Genomic DNA, 17,289 nt, shown 5'->3' with positions numbered 1-17,289 from the left:
CAGGCCACCTCACAAAACCATGTCTCCCACCTTAAGAGCTATGGTGTAGCAGAAGGTACAAATCATGTTTGCAAAATGATGGAGCCAACAGGATTTTCTAGGCTCAAGGTAAAAGGGGAATTCTGCTTCCTGAGCTCTATAGAAACATAAGATTATCAGCCCCAATTTTGGGGCTTCTAGGCACCCAGATTTTTGTACCCCCTGTTCTTAAGTTCAGCTGATGCTCCCAGGAAAAGTACTGGGAAATACTGAGGCTCAGGTCTAAACTACACACTACCTGTGTAAGCGCACAGCCCCCCCCCCGATCTGGATTGGGACCACTATATGTGTGAAGGGGTGGTTTGCACCTTCCCACTCTCCCACTTTTCCTCCCAAAATTCACCCCCTCCCACCACCACCATGAGGACTTAAAAACAAAACAAAGCACCTCCATTGGTGTTAGTGAAGGTTTTTTCTTAGTTCCCATGATGGTGGTGCAAGGGGAATTGGGGCGGGGACGGTGACTGGATGGGAAAGTTTAAACCTCCACTAGCTGTACCCATGCACTTACATTAAGGTCAGTATAATGGTGAGGATCGGCCTCGTGCCTCATATTTATTCTATGCAGAGTCTCCGATGGCATCTGGTTTCCTGCCCTCCATCCCCAGACTTAGACATCTGCCTCTTCTTCAGCTCTAGAACTGCCCTTACACGGGCCTCTCTTGCCCGCCTTCGTGCCTCGGGATTTCCCGAGCTTCTGGACTGCAATAAGGAGCCTGCCCAAATGGTGGATCCTACAGACCCTGTGAACTACAGCCCACAGCGGGAAGAAGCTGACCTCTTGCAAAACAATGAAATCGTCTTGCAGTTTCTTGCGTTTACCAGGTAAGGCCCCAGAAATGATATAGTTTGGCTTTCATTGTTATCAAAAAAGTGCTTCCAATTTTGCAGTGGTTGTTCAAAGGCTGCTTCAGAAATGTCCCTATTTTTCTTCCAAGCCCTGGATAAATAGCACTCTTCACAAAAAACAAAACAAAAAGTAATGTAGGAAGTGACAAATAGCTGGTTGTTTGTTGTTGTTGTTGTTTAAGGCTCCAGAGAGCTGTGTAGTTCCTAACCTAGCTGACAGGGAACCCAGGTGGGGGAAACAGTGCTTCCTCTGAGCTAGTCCACAAGGACTGCGTCTTGGAGAAACACAGAAAACTGCTTTCAGTTTTTACATTATTTGCATATCTGTTTGCTGAAAACTTTTCTCCATCGTATAAATTCTCCCTCTTTCGGGGCTGAGGAGTGGGATAAAAATACCTAAATAAATAAATAAGCAGCTTTCTCCAGGAAACATGCAGACATTTGGCTCAGCTCTGATTTATCCTTAAGGAAAAAGGAGACATCCTAATTTCTTATTGCCCTTTTGCTCAGCCAGCATGTGCTGATCCACCCCATGCATCCTTTCCTGACAGAGGCTGGGGGAGTTTGGTCATTGCTTCTTTGACATCATTTTCAGGAACTGCCGTGGAGACCCCAAAAATGTGTAACGGCCCGTAGAGATAGCTAAGGTCCCATTTGAGAGGCTGTTTTGTGACTTATACTTGCTCATTTTCGTTGGACAGATTTTAATATAGGAATAGACTAGGTTCAATCTCCCCACCCCCACCTCCTTATCTATAGCCTAGGAAGCGTCCTCTGGCAGGACTAGGCTCTTGCAGTGCCATCTAAAAAACTATCTCTGCCACTGCCTTCATGTTTCCAGATGTATCTGCACAGCCAATAAGGCTAGAAACTTGCTTTTCAGGGGGTGGGGGATGAAAAACCAGGATTCTTAGGGATTTAAGACTCAGGGAGGGTAGGAAATGAAAGCTAGAAAAACATTTAATCTGATCCCAACCTTTTCTGAACTTAAGTCTGAGTTAATCCACCTTTTCTGAACTTAAGTCTAATGGGCAGTGCAAATAGATAGATCACACAAAGCTTCCAAAAGGTGCACAAGTCTGCAGTAGGAAGGGGCTCCAATGGCACCCAATGCAAAGAGTTGGCAGGATTATTCGCTCCCAACTGAGGCTGATTGGAAAGAGGCAGGGCCAGAGCAGTGAGTCACGCAGAGACAAAGTGGGCAGTCTCCGCAGTAGGTGGGCAGGTTCTGCCTCACAGAAACCTTTAACTTTTAAGTGACCGTATTTCTCCTGGCACTCTGTAACCATTATTGGATGGGTGGGTGGCACTAGGTTTGTCCAGTGCTCAGTCTGGGAGCTGCTGGTTTATAGCATGGGACTGGTACTACATCACGATGTTGACACAAATGGTTTAATTGTATTCTGTTCCCCTGGCTTGTTGTTCAATAAGGAGCGTGCAGGATGGGACAACCACAGAGACATGCCCCCAAACCATCTATTTCACCTTCCAGTTTTACCGGTTCCCTCTGGTCACAACTCCACGACTGCAGTTGGTCAAGGCAGATGCCTCTGGGACAATTCCGTTGGTGGCCTCTTCCCACATCTTGGTGCAGATTAACCAAGATGGGACCTTGAACCTCGGTAAGGCCTATGGGCAATGGGTGGGCATATTCTAGGGGGGTGGGGTATTCGCCTCCCCTTTCCAAGTGCCAGCCTCTTTTCCTACCCCCACCCCATGCTCTGCTTCCTTTGGTCTGCTGCCTCCCCAGGGTTCCTACTTATTCTGCCACTCCCAGTTCCCTCTTCTCCCTACTCTTCCTCTCTCTCTAAGGCAGGGTGGAACACCTGTGGCCCTCCAAATGGTGTTGGACTCCAGTAGCTCCAGTCAGCATGGCCAATGTTTGGGGTGATGGGAGTTGTAGTCCATAAACATTGGGAGGGCCGCTGGTTCTCCAGCTTGCCTTAGGATCTAAGCAGCTTCTCCTGTGGCATCCAGAAGCCCTTAGAATCAGTTCTCCAGGACCAGACTTTTATTTGCTAGGGTTCAGGCCTACAGTGTGTCAAGCAGCCTTCCCCAGCCAGGTGCCCTCCAAGTGTGTTGGATTACAACTCCCATCATTCCCAGCCATCATGGACAGTGACCATGCTGACTGGGAAAGATGGGAGTTGTTGTCCAACACTTCTGGAGGGCACCCAGTTGGGGAAGGGTGATATAAAGACTGAATTGCTCAGAGACTTTCCTTCCATCACTTGAACATCATAACCAGCTTTCAAATCTCTCTTTTGCATGGTGCAGAGAGGATACCATGCTAGTGGGTGCGATTTCCAGGGAGATGTGAACACAGCAGTCTCTCATTTTAAAAATTAAGCTCCCCAGTGAGGATCATTCCCAATTCAAAATACATCTCTCAGAGTAGGCTCAAAGCAAGTGTCATCTCACCTGGGGGAAACAGCTGCAGGCATTGTCTTCAGCTGCCAGTCAACACAATCCATCCTCCTGTGAGTGTGATGGAGGTGGACCTGTGAGCGGGCACCTGTGAGTGAGGTTAGCACCACTTTTTAATAGCTCAGTTTCACGTCTCTCGACTGACACCCAAGCGGAGGCAGCAGGAATCAGAATCCACCGTGTTATTGACTCTTCATTCCTTTATAAGGTATACATAACTAGTAGCACCCAGTGTTTGAGAGGCCTCACTTCAGATATCCCATTAATGTTCTTAGCATTTTTCCTCTTCCCCTTTAAAATGGGTTCTGTTGTGAAGCTGGAGAATTAGTTTATCAACGTACACATCACGGTCCATTCTGACCTTCTAGTGTTCAAAGCAGACTTTCTGTTACCGTGTGTCCTTCTGTGAGGGCTGAGCTGGTATTCAAACTTAAATCATGGACCTCTGTCCTGCATACAGACACCAGCATTTATTCTAGTATCTCAATATTCAAGGGAGACACTGTGTTAAATATATACAACCAACCAACCAACCAAATGAGTGAGTTAAAGCAAATCCTTTAGCCAGTCCTTCAGCCAAGTAAAAGCTCTTTCCAACACCAAATGAGGAGGTAAAACCAGTGTCTGGACTGTACCACTTTTGAATGCAGATGCGGTTTATTTATTTATGTAGGCTTTGATCCTAAGAATAAGGTAACTTAAGGAAATTCATGGGAGGAATGTTTGTCATCTCCCAGCAACTGATCCCCATGCCCCATCCCGCAAGGTTGAGAGAGACTCCCCCCGACCCCGGAGAGGCTTTGGAGGGCACAGGTGGCTGCAGGGGAAAGGAGAGGTCAGGAAACTTTCCTTCCATGGACTTCCTTAAGTCCTTTATCTTGGGATCCAAGACACAAACGCTTCTACTCTGCCGGTCAATGTAACATTCCAAAGACAGCTTACAAAATAATTTAGGGTGCAATCCTACGCATGCTTAGACAGAAAAAAGACCTACAACACCCAGTTATAGGATATTTTTCTGTCTAAACATGCGTAGGATTGCACCCTTAACACACTACAATGAAGCCATAATAATATAAGAGCAGGACAAGCAGCAGAAAGTCCAACAGGAGCCATTAAAACCAAACTGTTTCTACCTGCCACCTAAAAGCCATTGGATGTAGCTCTGGGCAAGTGGATAAGTTGAGGGAGATCCACAACTGAGGTGCCAGTATGGGGAAGGCCCTGTCTTTTTCTCATTTCACATGATGGGAGTCCATCTCCATGAAAGAAGATCCCTACACATAGGAAACTAGCACCTCAGGGGCAAGGGTAGGTAAGCACCCTTCAACCTGATGCCTAGCTGTCCATGTGCACATATTTTTATTTTATTTTGCAGAGTATGAAGAAATATTTAGTCATGTAAACTGCACCTGCAGTCTGAAGTGGTACAGTCCAGCTACAGGCTTAGTATACTTGCTGCTTGTAGACCTAGGACAGGTACCAGCAAGCATCAGGGCTGCTGACTCTGACATTAGCTAGGCAGATGGATGGATTGCCCCACCTATCCGAGCCACCAGTCTGTACTCATCCAATCCTTTTCACTCTGCAAAGTACTTTTTGGTCTTATTAAAACCTGGTTCATCTGCTACTGCCTTTAGTTCAGCCTTCCCCAACATGGTGCCCTCCAGGTGTGTTGGACTATGACTCCCATAAATCCCCAGCAAGATTATGGGAGTTGTTGTCCAACACATTTTAAGGGCACCAGGTTGGGGAAGGCTACTCTAGTTCATAAAGTCTCCCTTCTGTGGTGTGGAATAGTTAATGGAAATGTAAGGGTGGGGGACACATATTTTAATGCAGCCCTGTGCTGGGAGAGGACACGCCCACACACTTCTTTAGCCAGATCGCTCATAACAGCCTTGATCATTCTCTTTTAGAAATTGGAGTCACAGCGGTAGCCCCTCATCCACTGATAACTTTTTCAAAAAAAGCTTTTGAGAGTTGGTTCTTTCCCTGGACCAGAGCTACTCATCTTTTCTCTTTAGCCTTCCTCCCCTCACTCCCTCTCTATGCCCATTGATAACTCCATCACCCAATGCCTGAGCCTTGGCTTTCTCTTTCATTCCTCCCTCACTTTCCCTCCCCATTTCAAGTCTGCCGCCAAATTGTGCTGTCCCTCCCAGCTTTTACAGTAATCCACACTTTTTCCTCCATCCCCTCAGCTCAAACTCTAATCCATGCCAGTGATGGCCTTGATGACTATAACCGCCTTGTCTGGCCTCAGCCCTCTCACCAATATCCAGAACTGTGCTGCCAGAGCTGTTCACCTTGCCCATCGTTCAGACCACACGCTGCCCTCCCTCACGCCCCTAGACCACTTTCCATCCCTTTTCACAGTTATATTCCATCTTTCTTTTTCTTTCTCAATTTTTATTGGAAGTTCAGTCTTTCTCCTTAACACCTCCCTTTTCTTCAAGGGCTTTGGCCCAAACCTGTTGTCATAATACAGTTAGCTTTATGTCCTGCCCTCCATAGCTAATAGAAGCTTCAGGGGCACAATTTCTATTGGAGAAATTATGCAGGGGGGAAGGGTTAGTGCTTCTCTCCCAATGCAGTGGCCTTAATCCAAATCTGCACCCCCACCCCTGCCAGCTGCTTTTAGGAAAGTAACAATACAGCAGGAAATCCAGTCACTGGCCACCCATATTAGGTATCTAGTTTGGCCTCTGTCCTGAGCTGAAACTGTCTAAACATGGGCAGCTGCAGTTGCTGGCAACCACCCCTTATCCTTTACTACCCCCCCCCCCCTGCGCACACATACACGTGCACACACACTGTTGGTGGTCTTCTCCCACTCTTGGCTGGTCTTCTAGCTTTGGGAAGGACCAGTTGTCTGGTAGACTGGGATGAGTATAGAACATTTAGTTCTTTTTGCCTTTTAGACCGTTCTTTTTCTTTATTTTATTTATTCTCTGCTTTACAGCCACAACTGGCTCCCAAAGCAGTTTCTTATTAAAATCCACACACTGGTACAATCCGATTATATTAATTTCTAGACAGTAGCCGTGTTAATCTATTGCAGAAAAACAACAACAAAGTTTTGTAGCACCTTAAAGACCAACAAATTAATTCTGGCATAAGCTTTCAGTGGACTATAGCTCACTTCATAAGATGCATGGAATATATGGAGAGTTTCAGGTTTTTTATATAGTACATACAGTTGTGGTTGTGGTGGGGAAAAATTGTAAACAGTGAGGTCAGAAGGAAATTCAATGCATACAGTACTGACGGTGTAAACCTGTTATCAAAAGTGGTCATTTACAGTGATTAGGAATGCTTTCGTGTGTGTGTGTGTGTTTAGACTATTTTGTTCTCTGGCAGCTGATGATATAATCCAGGCTCAGCCCTCCAGAGGAAGGAGGCAGAAGGAGCTCCAGGTGGACTCACAGGGGCTAGCTGATGGTAAAGATGTCAGAGCACACAGAAGCAGGCCTTTCGTTGTTGACACTGGTCTGGTTCCCAGCTTTTCCCAAAGGAAAGTTGGTGATTGACCTCATACATATGAATAATATAAGGACAGGTGTTGTTGTGTGGACTAGCAACAAGTTTTCGTGGGCCGGTTACTTTTGTGGACCAGTTTACAAGGTTGTTGAAAGCTTCCAGGGGCAGTGTGTGAGTGTGTGGGGGGGTGTCTTTTGCTTTGGGTGCTGTATCAATAATGCCCCTGTGACAAGCTGCTTTCTCAACAGGCTCCCCAGGTTTCCAGCTGAAATATATGGTGGATCCTGGTTTTCTCAAGCCCGGTGAGCAGCGGTGGTTTTTCCGTTACCTGGCTGAGCACACCCTGCAAATAGATGCCTGGGATGGGGACTCCTTGCTCCTTGTTGGATCTGCTGCCGTGAAGCTGAAGGTGGGGACCTGTTGGCTGGAAGTTATCTTGGTTCTGGCTCTCGGGAGGGAGGAGCTCCAGGGACAATTACATTAAGCTTGTTGAAATGGGAGCATTCAAAGATGACTTGATCTTCTGTTTAGATCAGGGGTGCAGAATCTCTTTCAGCCCAAGAAGCTTTGGGGGGCTGCATTCCAGTGGTGGGCAGGGATGAAGAGAAGAGGGGGGTGAGGCCAAAGGCAAAAATGGTGAAGCCAAAATACCAAAAACGTCCGCATATTTTAGCGTAAAGCTCTTATTGCCAGTAGCTCAGCCTCGGAGAGGCATTTCAACCTTTTAGAGTGGGGAAGAACTGCACAAAAGCTGGGAAACTACCAAACTATCAATGGTTGGGGGAAAGGGTGTGTAGCCACTCTATGAACCCCAGAGGGCTGGATTGGGATGCCAGGAAGGCTGGATTTGAACACACTTCAGTCCCACTGATTTTATTCTCTGTGGTTTATATCAAGGGGTTGGAGCCTTTTTTCTGTTGAGGGTTGTATTCCCTCAGAGAGAGTCTGTCAGGGGCTGCATGCTGGTGATATGTGGGCCAGACGCTCTCTCTCTCTTCTTCTCTGCCCAGTGGGTTGCTGGGAGAGAGACAGATAGCACTTGTCCGAGATCTGAACTGATCTTTTGCAAAGGTGAGAGCCACCATGTGCGTTCTAGATCTTTGCCCTTCCTGGCTCATAAAAGCAGCCAGAGGTGGACTGGCCGAGTGGGTAAGGGGAGTGGTTAGTGCCTCCCTTAGGCAAGGCAGAGTTCCAGCCTGCTTGAAGGAGGTGGTGGTGAGACCTTTATTCAAAAAGCCCTCCATGAACCCCACCATATTGGATAATTATTGGCCAGTCTCCAATATTCCATTTCTGGGCAAGATATTGGAGTGCGTGGTGGCCTCCCAACTCCAGGGATTCCTGGATGAGACAGTTTATCTAGATCCATTTCAATCTGGCTTCAGACCCAGTTATGGGACAGAAACATCTTTGGTCGCCTTGGTGGATGACCTATGCCGGGAACTAGACAGGGGGAGTGTGTCCCTGTTGGTTCTGCTGGACCTCTCAGTGGCTTTCATACCATTGACCATGGTATCCTTCTGGGCTACTTTGCTGGGATGGGACTTGGAGACAATGTTTTACAGTGGCCCCATTCCTTCTTGGAGGGGCAGACCCAGAAGGTGGTGCTGGGGGACTCCTGTTTGACTCCCTGGCCATTGGCTTGTGGAGTCCCTCAGGGTTCTGTTTTGTCCCCCATGCTATTTAACATATACATGAAACCACTGGGAGAGTTTGTTCAGAGTTTTGGGGTTCGGTGTCACCAGTACGCTGATGACACCCAACTCTACTTTTCCTTTTCATCTACTTCCAAGGAAGCTGTTGGGGTGCTGAACCGGTGTCTGTTGGCAGTAATGGACTGGATGAGGGCAAACAAATTGAAGCTTAAACCAGAAAAGACAGAGGTGCTCCTGGTCAGTCGAAAGGTAGATCAGGGAATAGGGATACAGCTTGTGCTAGATGGGGTTACACTCCCCCTGAAGACACAGGTTCGCAGCTTCGGTGTACTTCTAGATTCAGCCCTGAGTCTGGATGCCCAGGTTTCAGCGGTCGCCAGGAGTGCATTTGCACAGTTAAAGCTAGTGTGTCAGCTGCGCCCGTTCCTTGAGATGTCTGACTTGGCCACAGTAGCACATGCTTTAGTTACATCCCATTTGGATTACTGTAACACGCTCTACGTGGGGCTGCCTCAGAAAAGTGTTCAGAAACTTAAGCTGGTTGAAAGAGCTGCTGCCAGATTGCTGGCTGGGGCTGGTTCAGGGAGCATACAACTCCCCTGTTAAAACAGCTTCACTGGCTCACAGTCTGTTTCTGGGAACAATTCAAAGTGCTGGTCATGTCCTATAAAGCCCTATATGGCTCGGGTCCAGGTTATCTGAAAGACCATATTATCCCACATGAGCCTACTCACGCCCTGAGATCTTCAGCGGAAGCCCTTCTTGCCGTCCCGCCACCATCACAGGCACGCCTGGTGAGAACGCAGCAGAGGGCCTTTTTGGTGGCTGCCCCAAGGCTTTGGAACTCCCTTCCCAGGGAGGTGAGAGTGGCACCCTCCTTGATATGTTTTCGTAGGCAAGTAAAAAACTTTTTTGTTCCCGCAGGCCTTTGGGGATAACTAGTCTGGACCTGTGAAAATATGACAGATGAATACTATTTTTCTTGTTGTCTTTTAATGTTTTGATATTTTTACAATTTTAATATTGATGATTTAATTATATTTTTAACTTTTGTATTTATATTTCTATTTATAGTTTGTAATTGTACAAGTTTTAATGTTGTAAAGCCACCTTGAGTTCTAGTATTGGGAAAAAGGTGGGATATAAATATAAATATAATAATAATAATAATAATAATAATAATAAGCTTTTGAAATGAGTCGGAGGGCTGCAGGATGCATGCTCCTGGATTATCCTATTTCAGGATAAACCTTAATTATGAGGATCAACAGTAACAATTTCTTTGCTTAAACAGAAGGGGTCGGGGGGAGACTGGATAATACTACTCTAATTTTTATGAGATTTAAAGAAGTAATCACAACACATGCTCCTTAGATGGGGCGGGTGGGGTGGAGCTGTGTGTATTCATAGAATCAGAAAGTACTTTGAAAGTACTTTAGTCCAACCCCTGCTCAATGCAGGATCTACAGGGCAGGATGCAACTACAGCTTCCCTGAAAGGTAGTGTCCTGCCTCTGCTTAGATACCTCTCACAAGGAAAAGTCCGCCACCTTCCCAGGAGGTCTGTTCTATGGTCAAAGAACTCTTACTGTTAGGAAGGTTCTCTTAAAGTTTAGCCAGAATCTGCTTCCCGGCCATTTCTGTGCATTGTTCGTAGCCCTGTCCTGTGGAGCAACAGAGAATAAATCAATTATTATCTAATGCTGAGCTGAAAGGTCCAACTGGAACCTTTTGGATGATATCTGGAGGCAAAATGGAATGGGGACAAGGAGGGAAAACTAGCAGTTTTCAGCAGAGTGCAGAGGAAAACAGGAGGATTTTAGGGCCTAGGGGAGACTTCCATCCAAAAGCAGAGGTGGCAAAGGCTTGTTTCCCCACTGGGCAACAGGAGCATCCCCCACTCCCAACAATGGCTGGGGCATTTCCCCCCTAAATGTCCCTGGAATGATGTTACGTTGTGACAGGGCATCCTTCCAGCGGAGGCATTATGGACAGGAATGACTCCCAGGCTGCTTGTTGGACCGCAGTGGCAAATGGTGCATCAAAGGGTGTCTGTGTGGCGAGAAGAAGGGAACAAGCTGTGCAAAGCAGAGTGCACCCATGTCCTTCCCTACAGGGTGGGCCAATCTGTAACACTACTCTGATTAATTTATTGCTGCCACCACACCTCTCTTAAGCCTTAGAATTGCTGATCTAGTAATAAATAATCAGGTGAGTTTTATTAGTAGATTCAGATCTACATTTTGGACTAGACGGACTTGAGGGCTGACTTGACATAAGGCAGCGTCATATGCTAATTAGGCTCAGGCAATATGCAGATTAACCAGGGACTTTCAGGTGAGCATCTTTCTTCCATAGCTGCCCTCTGGTGAACAACCTGCCAGAGGGACAGTGGGAGGTCTTGCATTGTTTCCTTTGTATTGTTTCCTTTGGGATTTCTGGCCCAGACTATTAAAGGTGTTCTTAGGCTGCAACCATATTGATTGATTGATTGATTGATTTTGAGAGCATCATCTATGCACATGATGCTTTGCAAAAAACAGGTTTTACAGGTCCCTATCACAAAAGTCTTACACACAATCTAAAAATAGACACCGGGAAATACAGAGGAGGGAGTTGGAGACGGGGTGAACAGAGGAAGAATATGCATTCATTTCAATGACATGTTCTTAGATCTGGTTACAGTAGGACAGGGTTCTTCATCATGGTCTCTGTGCATCACACATATGGGTTCTGCGCCTGCGTGGAGCCTCGATTCGGGAAACTTCTATAGCTGAGGAGTTCTGCAGGAACCCTTCCCCCACCATCCCAGTGCACATATCCCTAGCGGATTCCCATTTATTCCCTCAGTTCTCTTTCAACCGTCTTTGTGGTAGGCTCATGAGGGAGCTTCTCTTGTGTCCAGTTCAGTCTGAAAGCATTTTTTCAGCTGAGGTTTTATTCTTTCTGTCTTCTTCCTGTCAACATTTTTTCTATCTTAACTCTTCATGTTGTTTTTATTTTATTTGTTTTTCACGATATCGCCATTGCCCTTAACAGGCCTTTGGCCCTTAAGGCGCCATTTAGAAAGTGTGTCCATTGTGGAGCCAACTTCCTCTGTCCGATGGGTGTTCTGTTTGCCTTTTCTGCCTCAGAGAAGGCTACGTCGTTGAGGCTTGTCCTCACTGCAAAGCCTTCTTGAAGCAGGCAAGGCAAAACGGTTCTGACTGGCTCATAGCTGCGCTCTGGAAACGTGTGTTGGAAGCCGTCGAGGAGCCAAAAGGCACGGCAGGGAAGCCAGCCTCCCCCTCAGACAATCTGCGTGCTGCACAGGAGCCTGCTCCAATGTTGGGGTTATTGTATCCTCAGCGTTGTACTCTGAGTGCACAAGATCCTCCCACTTTGGGCCAATCTTAGACATTTTCGCTAGCTAAGGCTAAAGTTTCAAAATGGGCTAGTCTGTCTTCTTTGGAGCCAAAAAAGATGAAGAAAAAGACTTCTAAAAGGTCAGATGAACGTACTCATGATCGAGCGTGCTCCTAGGGCTCCAGTGCTCTTCCCGACTCTGCACGAGCATCTCGGGATTGACAGTGACCTGTACAATCAGCTGTGTCTCCCAGCACTCCAACTTGGGATGAAGTATGTTCCTTGCTTCCAATCTCTCCACCCAATTCTGTTCCAGCATCTTGGGATCAACAGCGACTTCCAATACCAGCTGCGCCTTCCACTGCTCCAACAATGCCTCAGGGTCAAACACGGTTCCCTGTACCAACGACTGTATCACCTGCTCCACCAATGTTATTTTCACCAGTTTGTAGGGTGAATCCAACCTTTGCAGGGGAGCCTATTCCAATCACATTGACATTGGAGGGTGAGATCTGAGATTCATCCCCAACGGGTCTACCCATTCTGCTACCTCATCATTACCAACTAGAAGGGTTCAAAAGAAACCATGATCTGTGTCTACGATAACCAGATTCAATCTACTCAGTCGCTTCTTCTAACAGAGGTCATCCCCCTAGTTTTTATGAGCAAAGCCATTATTGGGACAGGCCTGGATCACCATTCTATGAGTGGGATAGACATTCAACCTGGGACTTGTGCTACAGGACACCCCAGGATTGAGTTGAAGATCGTGATGAACCGTATGGTCCCTACTACCCTCCTTGCCATTCTGATCCTCCTTACTGGGGAGAAAGTCATTATCGACGACACCCATTGGCTAGAGTGTTGAGACCTCTGGATCAAGAAGATGCTTTTTGTGCACCCACTCTGATTGCACCATCTGCTCGCCCACTGCTACAGACAGCGAAGTTGCAGACTGTCATGTCTGCTCTACCGCAGCCACAGACAACACAGCTGCAGACTGTCCTACCTACGAATCAGCTGCTGGCCACACTACATTCACTCCCACAGACTAATATAGGTGACATCCCATCACTTTCCCAAAAGGTGGGAGAGAAACCGGTTCTGCGTCAGGTTCCACCAGAGGAATCTCTGCTTTCTGGTATGGAAGGCTATCAGTCTGACACCACACCTCAGCTTTACTGCCCTCTTTCCATCTTCTCGTCTGATGCGCTTATACAGCACATTCTTCTCCAACTGACAAAGAGGGCAAACGCCTTGACCTACTTGAGAGGAGATTCTATTCCTCCACAGCAATGGGTCTAAAGATCTCGAATTATCAGGTGGCTATGTCTGGATACCAGCTACTTTTATGAGATAAAGTTGGCTGTCTCCTTGAGCATTTTCCAGATGACAAGGAGTTCAGTCATCTCTTCCAATCCGAGGCTTTGAAGCTGTTGAGGCAGCAAATAAATATGTTGCACCTTCAAGTCAACTGTGACTCAAAAGTACTTGTTGGTTGCATTGCCGCCACACCTGGTGAGGTTGGCTGGCCTTTCTCAGGAGACTAGAGCCCACATTGAAGACCTGCCCTTCAATGGTCAAGGGTTGTTTAATGCGAAAACTGACAACACATTACACTCGTTCCAGAAGGCCTGTATCACAGTGCAACATATGAGCTTTATGCCCCAGCAACAACATTGGTTCCAAGATTCCACCACCAGATAACCCCACTCTCTGGGGCCAGCGCGACAGCACCACTCTCAAATGGTGGCATCGGGAAAGTCTTTCTTGACTTTGAAGTTGCATAATTATCGCTGCAAGACTGACAGCAGAAACAAGCGGCACCTTTGACTCAGATCCCCTTCTTCTTTGTCTCTCTGCTCGTCTTCCCATCTTTGGAACTCTTCTGTCCTCTTATCATAAAACTTGGCTCAGAATCACATTGTACTCCTGGGTTCTTTCTGTCGTACGGAGGGGCTAAAGGATCAAGTGCAATACCCTCCCTCAACCTGATACTGAAAAGGTCACAGCTCCACCTCCTGCTCTCCACCAGGAGGTCAATACTCTCTTCGGGAAGGGAGCCATCATACCCATTCCACATTCGCATCTCTGTGACACGTTCTGCTCAAGGTACTTCATGGTGCTGAAGAAGGACAGAGGACTCCAACCAACCCTGGACCTCTGAGAAGTAAATCTTTACATTTTACCCAGGAAGTTCCACATGGTCTGTCTAGCATCCATCCTACTTGTTCTCTCTCAAGGAGATTAGTTCACCGCTATCAACCTCAACGACGGGTATTTTCATATTGCCATAGAGGAGTTGTACCAACGTTATCTCCAATTTGCCATTGGTCCCGACGTCTATGAGTTCCAGGTGCTACCCTTATGCCTCTCCACCGCACCAAGAGTATTTACCAAGTGCATGGTGGTGGTCTGCTCCCATCTCTGGATACAAGGTGTTGAAGTGTATCTGTACATCAACAGTTGACTGTTGGAAGCATTGACACAGAACCATCTTCTCTGGTCAACAGAGGTGACCTGCAATCTCCTTCAGAGCCTGGGACTCTGCCTCAGCCTCGAAAAATCTCATCTACTTACTATTCAGAGTCTGCAATTCATTGGGGCTCTCCTGGAGTCTTGCTCGGGCAGAGCATTCCTAACACAGGACTAAATGGAGGTGCTGATCTCATTAGCAGCAGAGCTAAACCATTGCAAGGCCATTTCAGCACTCAAGATCCGGCATCTGTAAGGTCTGATGGCTGCAATGATGTCTTGTAGTCTGCAATGCTGGCTTGAATATGAGACCTCTCCAGAACTGGTTCTTACACAATTTCAGTACCAAGTGGGATGCCTGCTGGACCCAGCTGTGGCTTCCACAGCATGTCAGAGACTCTTTACGGTGGTGGACGGTACCGGACAACCTGTCAGAGGGCATGCCCTTCTTTCAACCCTCTCCATTTTGAGTAATAACTACAGCTGCATCACTCTCAGGTTGGGGAGCTCATTGCTTGGTCCTTACAGCCCGTAGAAAATGGTCGGCAAGGTAACATATCAACTTCTTAGAGCCCAGGGTGGTGAAAAAGGCCCTTCAAACATTTGAGATGGACTTAGTGGGCAGATTGGTCCAGGTCACCTTGGACAATACCACAGTCATTGCATACCTGAACAAGGAAGGGGGTGCAAGGTTGCTCCCACTCCTTGCTCTAACTTTTTTTTTTTTTTTGCTGGTGCTTACCTTGTTGGATCGGACTGGTCACAACTCACATTGCCAGTGTGAACAATGTCATGGTGGACCAGTTCAGCTGGACCAGGCATACCTCCCATGAGTGGGAGTCTGACGGGTCAGTCCTGAGGACTCTGTTTCAGAGCTGGGGCACTCTGCATGTGGACTTATTTGCCACTCGGAACAATGCTGAGTGCAAGAATTTCTGCAGCCGAGCAAGCTGCGTTGCAGGTTCATGGGGAATGCTTTTGTTCTCGAATGGATGGGAGCACTGTTCTACCTCCTCCCCTTCCCACTAGTCACTGGGATTCTGGTGAAAATTGGGACAGACAGTACCGAATGCATCCTCATAACTCCTTGGTGGCCACGCCAACCATGGTTCTCCCTACTGTTCAGGATGGTGCAAGGTCGGTACCATTGTCTTCCATCGCACCCATCCCTTCTCACTAGGGAGAATGGCCAGATTTGACTCCTGGACTTAGCGACCCTCTGCCTAATGTTATGGAAGATGGGGTGACAAAGGCTGGCTGAGTCCTGGCATTGATACAAAGAGTTCTCGATGCTGCTCATACAGCTTTTGTACATGAGGAAATGGATTGCTTTTTCTGCCTTTGCTCCCCCTCAGGGCCTCCACCCAGTTTGGTGCTCCCTACACCAGATCCATTTGTCCCCTCCCTCTTCAAGAAAGGACTCAAGCTGTCATCTCTCAGAGTTCATTTATCTGCTCTCTCTGCTTTTTACCATCCTGTTGAGGGTTTCTCTGTCTTCTGACAGCAAAAAGACTTCTAAAATGGATCAGGAATCTGGCAGCACCAGTTTGCTCTGCGGTACCAAGCTGGAGCCTTTCTGTGGTGCTTAAGGCACTTTCATCCAAGCCTTTTGAACCACTACCAACTACACACCTGTGCCTCCTCTTGTGGAAGGTGGTGTTCTTGGTGGCCATCATATGTGCATGGCGGGCTAGTGAACTCTGTGTGCTCAGGGTTGTTGTTGTTCAGTCGTTCAGTCGTGTCCGACTCCTCGTGACCCCATGGACCATAGCATGCCAGGCCTTCCTGTCCTGCGCTTTCTCCCGGAGCGTGCTCAAGTTCATACACATTGCATTGGTGATGCTATCTAGCCCAGCCCTATCTCACTTTTCACCGAAATATGGTGGTCTTCAGAGCTGACCCCTCTTTCTTGCCTGAAGTCATATTGGACTTTCATTTGAGCCAGGACATTATTCTGCCTGCTTTCTTCGCTTCTCCGTCTACAGCTCTGGAGTCAAGATTGCATACACTCGATGTGTGCCTCACTTTGGCTTTCTACAAATTGAGGACTGAGCAGTTCAGACTTTTGCCTCGCCTTTTTGTCCGCTATGGTGGCAAACACAAGGGCCAGCCTCTCTCGACAAAGTGCTTTGCCTGCTGGGTTTTCAAGACCATCAAGCTATCATATGAGCTGGCTGGATTCAAACTGTCTGCCGCAGACCGAGCTCACTGTACTCATGCAGTAGCAACATTGGTCGCATTCGACAGAGGGGTTACCATCCCTGAACTGTGCTGCTCAGCGACCTGGCCAGCACCGTCTGTCTTTGTTAGACATTACGGACTGGATGATCAGGCTAGAGCTGACTGTACTTTTGGTCATGCCATCCTTTCCTCTGTTTTGTGGTAGGACACCGACCCACCGCCTTGCAAGTTAGCTTGCTACTTGCCCATATGTGTGATGCACAGAGACTGTGAAGAAGAAAGAGAAGTTGCTTCGAGTGGTCATCTGTGCATTCACACAACCCACTGCCATCCCCTCCTCGGTGTAATACTCGAGTTTGATGTTGGGTACTGAAGGTATTTCTTCTTGGTTCCGAGGCTACAATGTCAGTCTCATGGAACTGTGAGAATAAGTGGGAACCTGCTAGGGATGGTGGGGGAAGGGTTCCCACCCAAACTCCTCAGCTATAGAAGTTTCCTGAATCGAGGCTCCATGCAGGTGCAGAGCCCATATGTGCAAATGCATAGATGACTGCTCGAAGGAGTATAGTTACAGGTAGCAACCTTTATTTAGGCAACTTGGTGCCCTCTGAATGTTTTGGACTGCACCTCGCATAACCCCTGACCATTGGCCATGCTGGCTGGGGCTATTGGGAGTTGTAGTCAAAAGCATCTAGAGGGCGCCAGGTTCCTTAGCCCTGAAGTAAGACACTGGTTGTTTCAAAGGCTTCCTGGAAAATAAGCTTTAAGGAAGGACTTAGAGAAAGTTAGAGGGATGGTCATGCAGAGGCATTCTGAGGGGCAGTGCCAAAAAAGGG

At 47.4% G+C, this 17,289-nt stretch overlaps 1 protein-coding gene across 6 annotated transcripts in view; it reads left to right on the top strand.

Moving 5' to 3' along the window:
* The window catches only part of NPHP4 (nephrocystin 4), a 178,476-nt gene that overhangs the window by 116,597 nt on the left and 44,590 nt on the right, over positions 1 to 17,289 (top strand). For all 6 annotated transcript variants that reach the window (XM_084821968.1, XM_084821969.1, XM_084821967.1 and 3 more), the window contains 3 exons: positions 673 to 864; positions 2,320 to 2,510; positions 7,047 to 7,207. In XM_084821968.1, coding sequence (XP_084678094.1) covers positions 673 to 864; positions 2,320 to 2,510; positions 7,047 to 7,207 — 544 coding nt within the window. The remainder of the gene's footprint in view (positions 1 to 672; positions 865 to 2,319; positions 2,511 to 7,046; positions 7,208 to 17,289) is intronic.

Source organism: Heloderma suspectum, chromosome 15 (genome assembly GCF_057233095.1).
Source record: "Heloderma suspectum isolate Gila_16-S chromosome 15, 16-S_ref, whole genome shotgun sequence".
NCBI classification, from domain to species: Eukaryota; Metazoa; Chordata; class Lepidosauria; order Squamata; family Helodermatidae; genus Heloderma; species Heloderma suspectum.
Note: the sequence above shows the minus strand (reverse complement) of the source record. Positions and strands in the feature narration are given on the sequence as shown.